Genomic DNA, 20,460 nt, shown 5'->3' with positions numbered 1-20,460 from the left:
TCGGTTGACAATGGTTTTCTCGGGGTGTCAATTTCAACTGTTACCCTCCCAAACAGGCACTATTTATATAATATTCCCCTCCCCGAGTCTTCGCCACAATTACAGGACAAGTGTACCTCAAACTTTCATCCATTTCCCGAGGATCTATGCAGGGCGTCATGATAATTGCAATTTTAAGCAATTCAACTGAGATGATAAAGATCCCACGACATTGGATAATCATTAACCAAAAGTGACCGTAACGTCGGCGGCAGGCGAGAAGCGCCGATGACGTCATGGCCTAGCTGTTTCAAATTTACGATTTGCGTTTTGCTATTTTTGAGAATACTGAACAAAAATGTTGTCTAAACACATTGGCGGATCCAGAGGGGGGGTGGGGTCCATGGGTCAGAACACCCTTTCTCTGGGACATATGATTTTTAAAAAAAACTTGTAATGCCTATTTCAAGGAAATTTTCCCCATCTATAATATAAATACTGTAATGATAACGCAAACAAATGCTTTTAGAATTGCTTATTTAAAGAATTTCTTACAACATACAGTAATTTACATATATTTCTTCAATGAAAAAAAAAAACCCTTATGATTTTTTTTATCGAAAAAAATACTCCTATTCAGCATCCATGAGTAAACATGTGGAAAAATAAAAAAAAAATACATAATCTTTTAAGCAGTATCGCTAAAAACACAGATTTATAATAACACCTACAGTGTATTTTCTGCTATATTTCTTTTTAAAAAATCGATTATAGTTCATACAGTTTTGAACTGACAAGCCATCAAGCTTGACGTAATTAGTCTGAATTTTTTTTTCTTTCTGTTAAGCATAGACTCACGTTCTCATTGCTGGAGACTTTGGTTATTTTTTAAGGCCAGAAATTATGCAAAACTTCCTTACCTAAACCAAAACGCTCAATAATGCCAGTACACTCTGATATTAAAATAGATATGAAAAAGACATTGACGAGATAAATGTTATTAAATTTACGCACGGAAAACGTTCAAAAGGCCTTGTTTATTGACAAATAATGAATTTTGCAATTTTCATCAACTGGCCCCCCCCCCCTTTCCAAATTGCTGGATCGGCCTATGAAACATCTGCGATTTAATAAAGGTCTTACTAAGCATCGTATTTGAGAGGGGACCAAACTCATCCAAAAAAATTGACAAGCGAAAAGAAGGACGTACAACCTCTCAAAATCGTACAAATCCTAATCCGGGGGGGGGGGGGGGGGGGTCGGTAAGCAAATGTTTGCTGCAATAAAAAAAATAAACCCCTTCACCCCCACACAACCCCGGGTGCTACGCGCCTGATTTGTAAAGAGAGTTAATGCATATTAGAGTATTTTTATTTACCAACACCTTCAAAATCCTACCGTGATTAAAAATATCCAAGAATCTAATATTAATAGATAAGAAAAATATGTTTACATCATTTCCATTGAACTCCATAAAAAGGTGTGTCCTGTATACAGGATGTATTTTGACGGCGGTTTGCGATGGTGTGCTCATCGCGTCATTTATATATGTAGGAAAATTAATTTTGCAAAGCTTTGAATCGACCGCTAATACTTTTTTGAAACAGTTTGATTTTTTTTCTATATATGATAAACACGTCAATATTCCCAGATTATCGTAACTTTGATTATTCTATCGGACACTCATATTCATTACGAGTTGCTTCTTTGTTTCATACACCCTTTCCTGGGGAGCATAAATCTACACAAAAAATACAAGAAATGTTTATATAATAATATCTAATAGATGTAAACGCATTTGTACCTACTATACTATGAAATAATTTAAAATATACTATCTTCTTTCAGTCTATGATATATGTTCTGATCATGTCCTTATGTTGAACCTGAACTTGAACTTGAATTATTGGACTTTACAATATAAAATTGATTCGTGTAGTGTTATCACAGACAAAGACACTGAACAATGTATGAATTACAAGCAGACTGTGTAGGCTAGCTTGTATAGGATCATTTCGTTCCGTACTTGTGGTTCTCCCATGGCAGCTCAGATATAGTGTGTCTTGTTGTCAGGGTCTTAAGGTATCCCACTACTCAATGTTTTTGTATCAAGAACTCTTTGAGGAGTATATCATTGAATTCTGTAGACAAAACATACTTTAAAAATACAAAGATAATGGGAGGTCAGTGTTCATACCTCTGAGTTATGGCGAATTTAATTTGACCTTTTTGCGTCTAAAATGCAGTTTTAGCCTAAATAGGATTTGTTATCAGTAGTTTTGATTAAGCAAATTTATGTCTTCAAATATTGTTTTTAATTATGCACAAGGTCACACCGAATTAAGGGATTAGGAAACAAAATTGTACAAAGCTGCAATATTTTTTGTGTGACATTTTTGCACTTAAAATAGACAATTTCTATAATTGTTATAATTTGATTTGCAATCAAAAACATTTTGAATATCAAGAACTTTATAAAGTTAATCCAGTTTGCCTAGACATGTATTCAGTATCATTTTGACAGAATAAAACATGGGGTCAGTGATGTTAGATTTTAGATATTTTGCCTCAAAGGTAAACTTCTCGCAACATTTCACTTAAAAAATTCAGACATTTTCTATATATTTGCATGATTTTATGCTCAATGCCTGTCGCTCTCTCAAGATTTAATTTTGTTCCCACAGAACCCATGGGATATGTTACAAACCTATCAAAATCTTCAAAATGGGAATAATGACAATCTAATTAGAATTAGAACTTCCATCCGCTCCCCGGTTTTCGATAAGTCGCGTGGACGGACTTATCGAAAACCGGGGAGCCGATGGAAGTTCTAATTTTAATTAGATTGGAATAATGAATAAAATATAATATATAAAAAAGTTTGTTGAAAACTTATAAAATTGCTTGTTTCTTCCGCACGAAAAATAGGTCCCCAAAAACTTGTTTTTTTTATATTCAAATGGACTTTTTTATGAATATTGTGAAATTATCAAATAATAATCTTTCAGTGATGATAAAATAATTTAATTTTGGTTGTAACGCGCTTTCTGATTGGCTAAAAAAATATTTTATATCGTATAAAGAATGTTGCCTACGTCATAGTAAGACTAACCTCAAAAACGTATCAATACGCCTGACTTTACTACGAAAGACGAATAGGGCCACTTAAAAAAATATTTTTATCTCGTAATTACGAGATAAGATCTCGTAATTACGAGTTAATCATCTCGTTATTACGAGAAAAGATCTCATAATTACGAGAAAAGATCTCGTTATTACGAGTTAATTATCTCGTTATAACGAGTTAATTATCTCGTTATTACGAGAAAAGATCTCGTAATTACGAGAAAAGATCTCGTTATTACGAGTTAATTATCTCGTTATTAAGAAAAAAGATCTATTTAAAATGTTGCCTTTCATTATTCTAATCTTTTTATGTATAGTGTATGAACTACTGCAATGTATATTGATATATACATACTTAGCATAATCATCGTTTAAAAGCGTAGGCATAATTTGATATAAAATCGGATCAAGCAGTTTTAAAGAAATTTCAGAAGAAGTAGCAAAGCAGATTGATTAACAAATTTATCGAACTGTTTATCAATAATTAAGAAGGATACGTGTAATTTGTTTTCAGACTCCAAAATGTTAGAATACAAAATCAATTATTTTCAATATACATGTAGGTTGTGCATAAACATATAAAACACAAATTCGGGTTAATCGTGTATATCCATATCCATGACTGAAACTATAAAGTCATTAAAGTTATCTGTAACTTTTACGACTATAGGACTACCTGATATATTTACTTCGTAGTGGGATTATAACATATATAATATAAATAGTAAAATTACATGAAGTTCTCTCCTTTTATTCATATAAGATAAAATGTCAAATCCAATTATTGACATGTAGAAATTAATGAAAAATGATCGTTGTTATTTTTAAATAATCAAAATTGAATCAACGTTTCTTGAATGAAAAAGACTGAAAGGGTGATCCAGTCGAATTCTTTTCAGAAACGCACCATTTTATGTAGATCTTTTCTCGTAATAACGAGATCTTTTCTCGTAATACCGAGAAAATTATCTCGTAATAACGAGATCTTTTCTCGTAATAACGAGAAAATTATCTCGTAATAACGAGATCTTTTCTCGTAATAACGAGATAATTTACTCGTAATAACGAGATCTTTTCTCGTAATTACGAGATCTTTTCTCGTAATTACGAGATAATTAACTCGTAATAACGAGATCTTTTCTCGTTATTACGAGATCTTTTCTCGTAATTACGAGATAATTTACGTTTGAATTTTGTACAATTTTAAGTCATTTTAAAGGTCAAACAACCGTTTTTATCTACAATGAAGAGATAAAAAATTAAATGATAAGCAATGAATTCAATATTTATTAGTTTTATACGATATAAAATGGTTTGAAACAGTTTACGCTTTTTTATAAACCGCTTCGCGGTTTATAAAGCGTAAACTGCCCCAAACCATTTTTTATGGTATAATAGAAATAAATATTGAATTCATTTCTTAAATAAATAAAATCATATTCATTTTAAATTTTATATAATGATCAGCTGTGCAATGAAATCAAGAGAAGAGAATACCATAACTGAATTCACTCAATAACGCCATTATCATAATCCTAGCTGTAAAATAAAAAATATTGATCATTGCAGAAAAAAACTCTTGCAAAGCCCATGAACCCCCATACACTTATACCTGCACCGCATGCTTGTTTAAAGGAAACATGTTAAATTAAATTTTCTTATTTTTGTTTTTTAGATTGCAGTTGTTGATATGGTCGATGACCTAAAAAAAATGTAACAATTTTAGTATTTTGATGTATCTCTGTCTTTGACACACTGTTGTCATTTTATTTCTAGAAATAGAAATGGAGATAAAGTGGCCAGAATGTATGTTTACCTGTAGAATAACGAATTACACAGCGTAAACATCGCTTAAAAAACCCCGAAATATTTGTCTTTACTTGAGTGCAAGGTTAACAAACGTAGTATTTACGTGTTGTTTAATCTGTGCCTCTAATTTGCATTTTAAGGAACTTATATTATATGTATGTTATAAAGTATCTTCAAATAACCACTCTGTTTTCCGAGATTAATTAACATGGAATAGCATTTAAAGTAATGATTAAATACTTATGGTCAAAGCATTTTATCATAATCAAAGGTACCTGGTGAAGATCGACATTAGGAGCACACAGGTACATGCAATGAGATTCACATTACATGTCTTTATTCATTCATGATAAATGATGATAAATATTTTTTTTTATCCTGAAATAAAGTTAAATAGCTCATTTAAAAATTCATTTTTTGGAAAAAGTTAAACAGCAATAAACAACTTATTCTGGGTTCATTTTTTGGATGAAATAAACAAGTTACCTGAGAAACTCTACACAGTCGTTTGGATTGGATTATGCCTGTTAAGATGTATTGGTCCTTGCGAAGTACATGTCTTCTTTGGTATATTTTAGTACCAATGGTTGGGACTGTACTTCCATTCTATCAGAGAGGTCAGTACCAAACTAACATCGATCGATTGGTCAATGAACCAAAGATTGATTCCTAGATCTATTTAATCTATCTAACTTATAATTAATTGCAATACTTTAATGTTTGATAAATATAGTTGATAAATCCAGCAGTTTACAGAATTGAAACGAATTACATGTAGATCTACTCTTGAACATAATTTCACCACAATGCCCATATTTTATTAAATTTCTTACAATGTAATTTTCTTTTAATGTAACAGGTAATATTTAAATTAGTAAGTGTGTAGTGTCTTTGTTAATATGCTATTTTGTATGAGTAAATGGATTATGCATATTTGTTATAAGTTATGATCTTTAAAAAAAACTTCGACATTTCTTAAGAAATCTTTTTTTTCTCCGTAAAACACTATGCTTGTTTATTGAATGATTTCCAGGATGTTACATGATGTGCATATTGAAAACTAGTAGTTGTGTCTAATTAAGATTTCTGTTCTTGCACGTGGTAAAAAAAATGTTTTAATTTCAACACCTTCTTAAAAACCCACTATAAGTTGATTGTCATCTAAATATAAAATGTTGACAACATGCTATTATATTCTCCCCTTCTAAAATAAGTTATACTCTCTTTATCAATCTGATTTTTAAACAATACACCTTTTATAATAGCATGTTTTCAGCATTTTATATTTTAGAAAAAACATGTTCTCGGCATTCATCTGTATCTGTGCATAACTGTGCATTTATATTTACAGAGAATGTCTGGCAGCAGTATCGCCCATCCTCCGATAACTTGTTTTCATTATCTTCGGGTTAGTACTCTAAATATTTATGTCAATCAGTGTCATAGATTAAAAGCAATATGCTTAAACTTCACATTGTTAAGAAATATAAAAGAATAGTTTGGCCTCGTATGCAAAACCTTTTCGGAAGGCTTGCATGACTCTTGAATTTTAGAGGAGAATTGAAAATAACAAATTGCTGAATAATATTGCCATAAATGATTGCAAAAGTAAAAGATAAATATATACAAACAAGCGTCCCCAGGAAAAAAAACAATATGTATCGTGTTTAGAATCATTATCTAGAAACGTTTAACATTTATTTAGTTATTACGTTGATGCAGTTTCCGAAATCATATATATAACAAAACGAACGAGTGTTTAATTTCATTTTTATTTCATTTTTTTCACATTATCAAACAGTAATTCTATAATAGTGCAATTAACAGGTAACGTGTGGCAGGATCAGCCGTCCTGGGACCAGCCCCGTCCCTTCGTTTCAGGTAACACATTTCACAATCGACCGATTGTGGTCTGTGTCATTATGCCGATATTAGCTGTAAGGCCAAAATAAAATTAATGTTTGTTTGGTAGTGCCTCCTGCATCATTGAAACATCCCCCGCTGATAAAATTTCATTAGCAAAAAATAAAGAACTTTTTCATTTGGAGATTTTTTTACCTTTATCTTTATTTAGTTTAACTTCAAGTTTAACAAATAAAATAAATTTCAATCCCTCCCTCCTGGGTCTAAAAATTCCCAGATGGAAATTCCAAACAAACATTTTTCTAAGAATGGCCTTATTTTCGGTCTTTTTTTTTTTGTAAAACTGGAATTTAACAACTAAAATGACAGGGAGGGTGATGAATTCTTTGTTCTGTTGTTAGTCAGACATCATTATACTATTATCGGCATTTACAAAGTTTGACTTCATTTGTTTTTTTATTCCTCAATGGAGATATATTTCTCCTGGTATAATTTAATGATTTATTTTAACCTCATTAATCGTAAATGTTTAAAAAAATTTATACAGAACAATCATAATAGCAGGTTTTTTGTAGAAAAATAAATTCAAAAATATACAGCTCAGTTTGCTTTAAATTAATTGATAAAATTGGGTAGATCTTGGATTTATTAGTTGTTAATATGTTTTTTATACGGTCAAGTTTGATGTCAAATTAAGGTATCCGATCCATATTATAACCTGATTTTTCCAACCTGTAATATTCATCATGTATTTAATACTTTGATATTAATTTAAAGCATTTAAGAAAAGAAAGAGATTAACCGAGAGAAATTTTCAAAAATATTATTAACGAAGCAGTAATTAATAAATGAATATTGCAATATGGTCTATGGGGACAGGCACATTTTTCAAAATGAAAAAATAAATATTAGGAATTTCAATAAATGCCTTGGTGGAAAGGTGTATCTTGTTCTTAGAAATACAAAAACTCTTGAAAATATATTTTATACCGTATAGATTTTTTAAAAATGAATTTTTATGGAATTAAAGCAAAGGGGGACACCTCTTCAAGAAAAGGAAAATGTCAATAATTTGGACACCTTCCACTCTTACATGTCCAAGTAAATGGAGTATTAACCCCATACACATCTGCTATGCACCCAGATTCATTGAATCTGGAGCTATTATGGATTGGATACCTTAAATTTATAAGGGTCCAAACACTTTTCAAAATGTTTGAAAATTCGAATTGCTATGGCTAAAATAAAGTGACGGGGTGAAACACTGAGTTCGGACAATAGAGAGAGCAACACATTGTAATGCAAATCCAAGTTTATTCAGCCTATGTCAGATAAGATGAAGAAAGTTATAGAACATTTGTATGTTTAATATATTTGTGAGGGTTTATCTATACATTAATTTATACTAGAACTCAAGCAACCATCATTGTTGGAAACGGAAGACCTTATTAAGGTCTTCCGTTTCCAACGGAAGACCTTATTGTTATTGCTTTGTTTCTTTTTCCCTTTTATTTTTTTTTTTTCTTACGCTTTTTTGTACAAGCGATTTTTTGAAAACGACTTGACCGATTTTCGTGAAAATTTCAGATCTTGTAGATATTGATAAAAACCTTATATATAATTTTTTATTTTAATGACGTCATTTCCGTTCGGGAAATATTGACGTTTTAGTGATTTTTAGAGGGTCATTTTGTCCTGCTATCTCCTCCTAAACGAAAAAAGATATTGAATTTAAATTTTCAGGGATTGTAGACAAAAGATTGTAGATGTGTTTAAAGGCATTTGTGGTTGTCTGGCTTTAAAGGCGTCGAAGCTCGCCTGGACCCGAAAATCGAGTTTAAAAAAACGACGTAATTTTTAATGGTTTTCGTTCTTTATCTTCTTTCCTGAAAATATTTTAACATAACATATAGAGCAAATAAAATTTATTTTTACAGGATCTTCCGTTTGATAACAAGAAAAAGGGGCTGGTCCCTTAAATAAGGGGCCAAAAGGGCTCTAAAGTCTTTCTCCCATAGCACTTTACTGAGAAATATTTTGTAATATGTTTAAGAAGCAAAAATCTTCATCTTTTACTAATAAAACTATACATTATAAATTTTTTATTATGCTTTACGTAATTAGGGGTTTTAAGGGGCCAAAAATCCAAAACTTCGATCGAATATATCTCAAAAAGGACAAATATTTTGAAAAGCCATATAGAATAAAAGATGCTTAGAATGATGTTTTAAACAATATTCAATCATAAAATTTTCGTTATCTGGCCCCAATAAGGAGATTAGGGGTCGGCCCCTAAAATGTCCTTTCCCAGATAGCTCTTAAACGGCAAAGAATTTCTAAACACTTGTTGAACAAAATATGTTTAATATCAAAAGAACTTTCGTATGATGCCAAGAAAAAGGGGCTGGCCCTTCAATTTAGGGGCCAAAAGGGCTCTAAAGTCTTTCTTCTATAGCACTTTACTGAGAAATGTTTTGTAATATGTTTAAGAAGCAAAAATGTTCATTTTTCACTAATAAAACTATACATTATAAAAATTTTATTATGCGTTACGTAATTAGGGGTTTTAAGGGGCCAAAAGTCCAAAATTTCGATCGAATATATCTCAAAAAGGACAAATATTTTAAAAAGCAATATAGAATAAAAGATGCTTAGAATGATGTTTTAAACAATATTCAATCATAAAAGTTTCGTTATCTGGCCCAATAAGGAGATTAGGGGTCGGCCCCTTAAATACCATATCCCAGATAGCTCAAAAACGGCAAAGAATTTCTAAACACTTGTTGTACAAAATATGTTTAATATCAAAAGAACTTTCATATGATGCCAAGGAAAAGGGGCTGGCCCTTCAAGTTAGGGGCCAAAAGGGCTCTTAAGTCTTTCTTCCATAGCACTTTACTAAGAAATATTTTGTCATATGTTTAAGAAGCAAAAATGTTCATCTTTTACTAATTAAACTATACATTATAAATTTTTTATTATGCGTTACGTAATTAGGGGTTTTAAGGAGCCAAAAGTCCAAAACTTCGATCGAATATATCTCAAAAAAGACAAATATTTTGAAAAGCAATATAGGATAAAAGATGTTTAGAATGATGTTTTAAACAATATTCAATCATAAAATTTTCGTTATCTGGCCCAAATAAGGAGATTAGGGGTCGGCCCCTAAAACGTCATATCCCAGATAGCTCAAAAATGGCAAAGAATTTCTAAACACTTGTTGAACAAAATATGTTTAATATCAAAAGAACTTTCGTATGATGCCAAGAAAAAGGGGCTGGCCCTTCAATTTAGGGACCGAAAGGGCTCTAAAGTCTTTCTTCCATAGCACTTTACTGAAAAATGTTTTGTTATATGTTTAGGAAGCAAAAATGTTCATCTCACATTTATTTAACAACATATTATAATTATTTTATCATGTGTTCCGTATTAAGGGGTTTTAATGGGTTTTAAGGGGCCAGAAGTACCAAACTTTGATAACATACCTCAAACAGAACAAATATTTTAAAAAACATTATTTTGAAAATCAATATAGAATAAAATGCTGAGAATGATGTTCCTAATAAAATTCAACCATCAATTTTTTGTTGTTGCCCCAATAAGGAGATAAAGGGTCAAAAATCAAAGTCAAGGTCATATAACCTTCAAAAAATCGCACGGAAGACCTCCTCGTTGCTCGCAACGAGATCGTGTCTAGTTGTTATTGCTTTGTTTCTTTTTCCCTTTTATTTTTTTTTCTTACGCTTTTTTGTACAAGCGATTTCTTGAAAACGACTTGAGCGATTTCCATGAAAATTTCAGATCTTGTAGAAATTGAAAAAAGCCTTATATATAATTTCCGTTCGGGAGATATTGACGTTTTAGTGATTTTTAGAGGGTCATTTTGTCCTGTTATCTCCTCCTAAACGAAAAAAGATATTGAATTTAAATTTTCAGGGATTGTAGACAAAAGATTGTAGATGTGTTTAAACGCATTTATGGTTGTCTGGCTTCAAAGGCGTCGAAGCTCGCTTGGACCCAAAATCGAGTTTGAAAAAACTTAATGGTTTTCGTTCTTTATCTTCTTTCCTGAAAATATTTTAACATTATACATAGAGAAAATAAAATTTATATTTACAAGAGCTTTCGTTTGATAAAAGGAAAAAGGGGCTGGTCCCTCAAATTAGGGGCCAAAAGGGCTCTAAAGTCTTTTTTTTCATAGCACTTTACTGAGAAATATTTTGTAATATGTTTAAGAAGCAAAAATCTTCATCTTTCACTAAAAAAACTAATCATTATAAAAAATTTATTATGCGTTGCGTAATTAGGGGTTTTAAGGGGCCAAAAGTCCAAAACTTCGATCGAATAAATCTCAGAAAGGACAAATATTTTGAAAAGCAATATAGAATAAAAGATGCTAAGAATGATGTTTTAAACAATATTCAATCATAAAAGTTTCGTTATCTGGCCCCAATAAGGAGATTAGGGGTCGGCCCTTAAAACGTCCTATCCCAGATAGCTCAAAAACGGCAAATAATTTTTAAACACTTGTTGAACAAAATATGTTTAATATCAAAGGAACTTTCGTATGATTCCAAAAAAAGGGGCTGGATCTTCAATGTAGGGGCCAAAGGGGCTCTAAAGACTTTATTTCATAGCACTTTACTGAGAAATATTTTGTAATATGTTTAAGAAGCAAAAATCTTCATCTTTCAATAATAAACTATACATTATGAAATTTTTATCATGCGTTAAGTAATTAGGGGTTTTAAGGGGCCAAAAGTCCAAAACTTCGATCAATTATATCTCAAAAAGGACAAATATTTTGAAAAGCAATGTAGAATAAAAGATGCTTAGAATGATGTTTTAAACAATATTCAATTATAAAGTTCGTTATATGGCCCCAATAAGGAGATTAGGGGTCGGCCGCTAAAACGTCATATCCCTGATAGCTCAAAAACGGCAAATGATTTTTTAACACTTGTTGAACAAAATATGTGTAATAGCAAAAGACCCATCTTTTTATTTTTAGGGGCCAAAAGGGCTCTAAAGTCTTTCTTCCATAGCACTTTACTGAAAAATATTTTGTTTTATGTTTAGGAATCAATAATATTCATCTCACATTTATTTAACAATATATTATAATTATTCATCATGTGTTCCGTATTAAGGGGTTTTTAATGGGTTTTAAGAGACCAGAAGTACAAAACTTTGATAACATACCTCAAACAGAACAAATATTTTCAAAAGCATCATTTTGAAAATCAATATAGAATAAAATGCTTTGAATGGTGTTCCTAACAAAATTCAACCGTCAATTTTTTTGTTGTTGCCCCGATAAGGAGATAAAGGGTCAAATATCAAAGTCAAGGTCATATAACCTTTAAAAATCACACGTTGCTCGCAACGAGATCGTGTCTAGTTGTACATTATAATTACAGGAACTGTTTGGCAGCAATAACCTTTTTCGGATTTATTCGCGTCTATTTATTTAGATAAGATAATGAAATAAAATACTATACATTCATTCAAGTTTCTTATCCAGCAGATTCATTATTTGACAATAAATGTTCATATCCATGATTCAGTTTTATTACGTACACTTAATTGATTTCAAGAGAAATATGCCTTTTATTGAACATTTTTTGACAAATTCAATATTATTTAGAAATACACTGTAGTATCAAGGACGTTGTTTACTCAGGGTTTTAGTTCTCAAATTTGGATAGTTATAAAGTTCAATGTCATAGGTAAAATTTCTTCTGAGCAAAATAAGTATTTATAAAATGAATTATTATTGACATAATATTCGATATTTCTTACTATATTATAGAATTAGGCTCAAACAAAGTCTGACTTTTAGTAGAACAGAGGTAAATTCGGACTAAATTTTTCAGATTTTGCTTTTTCCCTGAAATATTTTTGGTAGTACTATAATATTTAAAATTAAGATACTGTAAAACGAGAAAATATGGCGCACTACAAATTTTAACGCTTTTGGCGCAACTGCCTCTGAGCGCTAAAATTAATATTGCGCCAACGATTTTCCATATGTAGAAAACTTAAGTTGCAAAACAATAACGTTAGTCCATTTTTAATGCTATATAGAAGTGTTCGTTCACGTAATATCAGATGTCGTCGATTCTGTTTGTTTAAACAATTACACAGGTAAACGGTATGGGTTATCGGGTATAAGTGCCTAAACATGGATTCATTAATTCAATTTTAATTGCTTTTTAATATCTCTCATTAGCACCTTGGAAAATTGGGCTTCTCCCCATGCCACTTCCATTTAGCGCCTCGAGGTGAAAATGTGATTAAGAGTGGCGATCGTTAACGCTGACAATACATGATTGATCATAATTTCTTTGATCTCTAATTAGTGGATATAAAGATAACAAGACGTTACCTCTTTTTGTGTTATTTTAATGTAAAATTACTGTAAAAAAGATTCGCTCATGGTGATCGAAACTCATGGTAAATGTAGCATTCGATTTCACTTTTAGATTCGGGACTCTTCTAGTGTTATCCAAGTCGACACGTTAAATTCAAGGTCCGATAACTCAAATTTGTTTACCAACAAGAATTACACATCATCGCCAATAAATGAAGTTTTCATATCTATATACTGACGATTTACACAAAAAAGTGTATGGTTCTCAACGACAGTTTACCGTGCATGCGAGATAGAAATCAAAGTCGTTGTGTTCACGTGCTTGAGTGAACACAGAACTAAATTTAGGCGTTATCGCTTATCAAACAAGAACATTTTTTGTATTCTTTTTTAAAGAAAGGTAACGTGCGCTAAAATATAATTGCGCCAATGTACTAGCACTTGCGTTTGCGCTAAAATACGTATGCGCCAAATTTTCTCGTTTTACAGTATTTAGGTCACCTGAATAAGCTCAGGTGACCTATTGCTATCCGTTTTCGTCCGTCGTTGTGCGTCGTCCGGCAATTTTACATTTTTAACTTCTTCTTATATGGCCATATAGTAAAAATGTATCAAATCTTTTAAAATCTTCTTGTATACTCCCACACATGTGGACAAAAAACTGAATACATGGTTATGATGTCCACTAACTCCTCTACCCAAATTGTGAAATTCATGGCCCCTGGGTCAGAGGTTCAGGACATGGGGGGGGGGCAATATGGCAGTATAGTGTTAAGGCATATAATGTTTAAAAATCTTCTTTATTCTCACACAACTGTATGAAAAACTGACTTCATAATTATGTTAACCAGGAAGTCCTCTACTAAAATTTTAAATTTCATGTCCCCTGGAGTATGGATTTTGACTCAAGGGCAGGGCCAAAATGGATATATAGGTGTTAATGCATATAATGTTTAAAAATTATATCTTTACTCCCACACACATGAAAGGAAAAATTAATTCATGTTTTTGTAGACCAGATCTTTAAGTCTTTTGCCAAAATTATAGGTTTCATAGTTCTTTTTATAAGATTTTTGGCAGGAAGGTGGTCGTCATTGCAAATTCATAATTTATAATGAAACTTAATTAAATGCATATGTGAGACTCATCGACAAGTTTGTGATTGTGTTTTATGCTACTCAGGTGGCCGTTAAGGCCTATTGGCCTCTTTTTTTTGTTAGTCAACATTCTTTTGCATATTTTCTGTTGGTTTTATCCACTTTTTCATTAAGATAATCGTATGGCACCCACCACAACAATAGAGAAATATGCTTAAAAACGATAAAAGACACCATATCTTAAAATTTCGATCATTGACCTGATTTAAATTTTATGACAGCATAATAAGGTCAATATACTTTGTTTAATACTATAAATGTTTAAGTATTATCATAACTCATTTTTTTTGTTTAATTGAATAAAAAAAATTAGTAGGGATTTGAAAACCGATTGAGGATATTAGGACTGGGATATTTATAAAAATATTTATTCATATTTTAAAAAAAACCGAAAACTTAATGCTTTGTATCTTTTTAATGTCTGCCATTCATTTACTGTATTTCATTTTTAAAAGAGTTAAGTACTTTGTATCATTGTTAAAATTAAGAAAAAATCTTAGTGTAAAATATTTAGGGACTTTTATTCAATTAGAAAAAAATATTAAATGACCATTAACTCAAAAGGTAATGTACCAACTCTTTTGAAAGTGAAATATAACACTAGCATGATAGGTCTATAACACACATAAGATTGTTTTTCCAAATCTTCAGTGGAATTTTTTCTATTTGAGTAAACGTAACCCTTAACTATATTTAGAATTTATTTACTAGCTTCTCTAAAACAACTTCATTTTAAGATAGTTTTTCTATTTCATTATAATTTTAAAAGTTTTGTTCTTTATTTGTTTACAGGAGGTGCATTGCAGCAGTGGTCATCTCTTGACTCGCCCTCACCTGATCAGCCACGTAAGAGACACATATTGTTATTAGGTTTGCTGCTGACTGTCTATAGATACATGGCGGGCCGTTTTAAATTCATATTAGGCAAAGTAAAGCCAAATCTTCCATGTTATAACATCTGACATACCTCTATTTACAGTTAGTAACGAACCTAATTGTATCTTATTTGTGTAGGACCCAACTGAAAAAATCTCTGCGGCCTCGATGTTATCATGTTGCCGCCTATTATTTGCTACTTGTCAACTATAAAACTATAGGCGACAATCAGGCGACGCGTTTTATCCAATGACGTTGCAATATTTTATACCAAAGCATAATAAAGTGTTGCGTATTTTTCCAGAAAAGAGAGCTCACAAAAAGTATATTTGCAAAATCTTTTTACTAAAGGCTTACGATACATCTGCTTAGGTTTTAAAAGAGCCAAGCAGGTTTAAATTCCCCGAGACAACTGTGTTCACTCATTTTAATCACATATACGGTGACATTGGAGAAATAGAATCTTCTTTGCTTAGCATAAAATATGCAGTTATCATAAGGTTTAGTGAGGCATTAAAAAAGAAGAGTATCTTTGAGCTTCTTTTGTAAACACTGAAAGTTTATATAATAAACTTCATTTATATGTGTTATCACATTACAGACATTACAAATGCAAAGCCCTAATCACAATTTAAGGGTTTGAAAACTTTTATGTAAAACACCGCTGAATTAAGTTTTTAAGTTATTATAAATGACGAGAAAATAATGGTGTCATGTAAAACATGTATTGACTACCTACATTTTATGATATATTTCACCGAATATGATTTTTGGAAAATAACCATGTGAAGGATAAATATTTATCAAAAATTAAAATAAATCAAATATCAAATCACAACATCGTCACACTATAGTTACATAATTCACACAATTACTACATGTAATTTTGATTTAGGTTTGATAATTCCATATATAAGTAAATAAATGACATAACTAGATAGTCTTTTTGATATCATCGACAGTTGTTTCTTCAATAAAAATGGAAGTCGTAAACATGTTTACCTTGTCATTAGAAATCTAAAAAATTATTTTGTTAAAAACCATTCTGATTGCACACACAAGTACCCTGAAGTTGACATTGAAAAGATGCTTGAGTTTCTGATAGACAACACCTATGTAGTTTTTGGAAATCAAGTCTTCCAATAATCTGTTGGAATTTCCATGGGTACCAATTGCGCCCCATTGTCAGCAAATCTATTTTTGCATTCTTATGAAGCAGAATTTATTAAAAAACATGTACGTGAAAAAATAAATCACTCGCTGTGGCCTTCAAGTCAACATTCAGGTATATCGACGACGTATTATCAATAAACAACTGTTATTTCCATACTTACGTCGACTCGATATATCCAAGTGAACTTGAAATTAAAGATACCAAAGAGTCTGCGTCATCTGTTTCATATTTGGATATTTTACTGGACATGGACATTGATGGTAACCGAACAACAAAACTTTATGATAAACGCGGTGACTTAAATTTTTATATAGTCAACTTTCCTTACTTATGTAGCAATGTACCTTCATCACCTGCATATTGTGTTATTGTTTCTCAATTGATTCGATACGCAAGGGCATGCTCTTCTTATGAACAGTTTTGTAAGACGAAGCAAGCTACTGACAAACAAGTTTTTAAAACAGGACTATTAACAGTCTCGCTTGAATTCATCTTTTCGTAAGTTCTATGGTCGATACAACGACCTTGTCAGCAAATACAATCTTCCACTGGGTCGCATGCTGACTGACGTTTTTTATACTAATTGTTAGACCATAATTAATCTACGAACTTTTCCGATTACTTTTTTTTCGATTGCGACAAAGAGCACACGGCGGGTGTGACCAGTCAGCTGAGGATGCTCACTACTCCTAGGCACCTGATCCTTCCTCTATCTAGTTGGAGGTCCGTGTCGCTCTGCTTTGAATTTGTATTTCGTTTTATGGATATTTGGGAATGTTAACGGTTTGTTAATGTAAATTTTTCATAAAAAAAATTAATTATTCTTTTTTGAAAGTGTTTGACAAAGAATTATTTAACATTTATATGCCTTGTTTCGTAAGCTGCTTCTGTTTAAAGTAATGAAATTGTATTTGATATCCCCACACCAAAGCTGAGCGTTTAATTATATTGCCCATAAATCAATTAATACATAATGGAAAGAAATGTATTGTAAACTAATAAATTACATACTTTAACTTAAGTTAGATGATTTCAAACATGGGAATCTGTTTTCAATACGCAACGAAAGAAATACATTACCGTTTTTGATGAATTTTAAATGCTAAGGATATATGCTTAAAAATGTACAAAATATTTTTTTTACTTATGGCAAATAATATTATTTTCATTTTGTTCATTTTTTTATTATGAAAAATTAAAGTGAAATACAGTTACGCTTAAACGCTTATTCACACTTACAGCAAAGTCAGTATCATTTTTTTCTTAAATTTTTATCAAATCAATTTGAATGTAGAATTCACTTCGTCTATAACGAATACCGTTGTGTCAAACAGGTTACAGTTCTCAGCTAATGTTTTCAGCACCTTTTGGAAATGAAAGATACCGAGGTAAGCTACCAGTGTGTGTGTATATATATATATATATATATATATATATATATATATATATATATATATATATATATATATATATATATATATATATATATAACTGAAGCCATGATTTAATTTCTTTCTTCTCTTTTGAATTCAAAATTTCATAGACATGGTTTTTGTCGAATAAAGCAGTTTATTTTTAATAATACTTTTAAGAATTAATGTATTGCTTTTCTTTTACAGGCACAAATAGATGTCACCCTTTTCTTAGTGCTTTTGGAAATGAATGGATCTGTTTTTACTGTAAAACAGTTGTACGTAAAACTAATTTACCAGAGTACTGTTGTCACATACATTGTCCATCACGTTTTTAGCTAAACAGTTAATTATTTGATTTGCTAATTCAAAAATGTGATTAAGGGACCAGAGAATACTTTACAGTCTGGCAATGACATGTTGTTACGTATCTCGTCTTAAGTAATACTGTTTACTTATTTGCAAGATAAACAAAAATATTTTAGATTTAAAACCGTGACTGTTTAATCCAATTTTTTCAAAATATGCTCTAATTTGTATATCAAATGTTACAGTTTCTTATTATTGTGATGAAATATATATATATATATATATATATATATATATATATATATATATATATATATACACACAACTTTTAATCAATACGTTTGCTAGTACGAATCACTTGATATGAACACATATAATGCATATAAAGATAATGATGAATGCATGCATATACAAATCTTTGTGTCTGTGTCCTTTCAATAATATAACTTGTTTCCCTTTTGTGAATATCTATATTGTATAAATTGTATATTTACAAGAATGTACAATGATCACGTTGCCCCTTGAAGGCCCTCTATTGGTCAACATTGATCTAATCTGATTTGTTTTGAGTTTTGAAGGCCTGGGGAGAGTCTTAGTGATATATCATTTATGATCTTTTATGCCAGTTTTATTTTCTTTTATGTTAGTTTTCCTATATCTAGAAGATATAGGTTAAACCTATTGAAACATGTAAAATATAAACAAAGTATATGCTCTCTTAGAAATGTTCTTCTCATTTATAAGACCTTTACTGACGTAGTTTGGTACAACTGCTTAGATGGAGAAGTTAAAGATTTAGAAGATATTCAAGTAATTGCTGCAAGGATTAAATTAGATCAAAGAATTTACTTATCCAGGCCTGCACTATATGATGAATAAGGCATTGATTTACTATAAGATAAAAGAAAGGTTTACAAACTTACACTATTATAAAATAGTCGTTTGACTTGCACCCAAATACCTACAGAATTTTCTTATACTATGTGTACTACCACAAAACAATTACCAACCTAGACACCAAGATTAAGTTTGTTTTACCTCGGGAAAAAACAACTGGTTTTTAATTGATTTTTTTACCTTCAACCATGAGATTATATTTACATCTACCGAGTATGATTTCCTCTATTTCTAATGTTAACTTATGTTAATTCATAGCTTTATAGAAACAGCCAGACTGAAATATACACAGCTAGTTTATCAATTGGTCGACCCATGAAAAATCACGAACTGCACGAAATAATCATGATGTCCGACTCCAATTGCTATAGGAGACGATCTGACTGTTTCTTGTAGCTAATTTACTGATGTACATTAACAGTAATTTAGTGAATTCACGTACTGTTTACAATCAGTTTTATAAATTGTTAAAAGAAAGATGTAAATATAAACAATAAAATGCTTTCTTTGATGATTCATGCGGGTACTGCATGTAGCAATCATTGCAGAAAAAAATACATAACGCAGATCACCAAAGATTTTATTGTATAAATGAAAATTATGGAATGAATTACAATGTACCTCTTCAAGTTAGAATTTTACCAACTGTGTCTTCATTAGAAAAAAGCCATTAAAACATTTTTTTTGTAATAAAGAAAGCCAAGCAAACTTTGTGACTTTGAAAACAGAAAAACAATCTTCAGTTAAGAAAAAATGCAAACAATTTAAATGCTGACCTATTTGTGTGAAAATTCCATTTTTGATATGTTTGGTTATGCATCTGAAAATGTTTATCATTATTTCTTTGACTGTCCACATTATGATTTACAGAGGAAAGTCTTTATACAGTCAATAAGCAATATACATTTAAATATCCCACATTTCGTTGGACTTATTATTATTAGGGGACTGTAGTTTGCCTTATTACAAAAATGTTGCTATATTTAAGATTGTACGTGATTACATATTAGCTTCCAAAATATTTCAGTTTTGATACATTCTTCAAAGTGTCATCCAAAAAAACGAACTACCAGCTTACTTCAACATGTTTTGTTATGTACATGAATAATACCCGGTACCAAGCTTTTAATTCCATCTATTTTCCTTTTGTTTTTTCTAACCTATATTTTGATGTTACATTGTACCATCATTGTTAATTCTTGACAAGTAAAATAAAAAGGTGTGATTATAATATTTTCATTCTTTTTGCAAAAGTAATGCATACAAACATTAGCATAAATTTTTCAGTACACAACTTAAAGTGAAACTGTGACTCAAAATCGATGTTTTACTTTTTGACTGTGACATCTGAAATAAAAAATATACCAAATATGATCAAACGGGAGGTTTCAGACACTTTCAGTTTACAAAGCAATAAAACTCATCAGGAAATACACATGTGATTGCCGATGCTGTCTAAAAATAGTTACATTGGAATTGACACAC

At 30.8% G+C, this 20,460-nt stretch overlaps 1 protein-coding gene across 1 annotated transcript; it reads left to right on the top strand.

Annotated features, from left to right (window-relative positions):
• The first annotated feature begins 5,183 nt into the window (after nucleotides 1–5,183).
• Nucleotides 5,184–18,263, top strand: LOC105321455 (uncharacterized). Its single transcript, XM_066074313.1, has 6 exons — nucleotides 5,184–5,531; nucleotides 6,266–6,322; nucleotides 6,742–6,795; nucleotides 15,100–15,153; nucleotides 17,692–17,745; nucleotides 17,977–18,263. The coding sequence occupies exons 1-6, from the start codon at nucleotides 5,435–5,437 to the stop codon at nucleotides 18,105–18,107; spliced, it is 447 nt and encodes a 148-aa protein (XP_065930385.1). The 5' UTR covers nucleotides 5,184–5,434; the 3' UTR covers nucleotides 18,108–18,263.
• Nucleotides 18,264–20,460: the final 2,197 nt, after the last annotated feature.

This window comes from Magallana gigas, chromosome 2, assembly GCF_963853765.1.
Source record: "Magallana gigas chromosome 2, xbMagGiga1.1, whole genome shotgun sequence".
Taxonomy (NCBI): domain Eukaryota; kingdom Metazoa; phylum Mollusca; class Bivalvia; order Ostreida; family Ostreidae; genus Magallana; species Magallana gigas.
The sequence above is the reverse complement of the archived record's forward strand: the minus strand, read 5'-3'. Positions and strand labels throughout refer to the sequence as shown.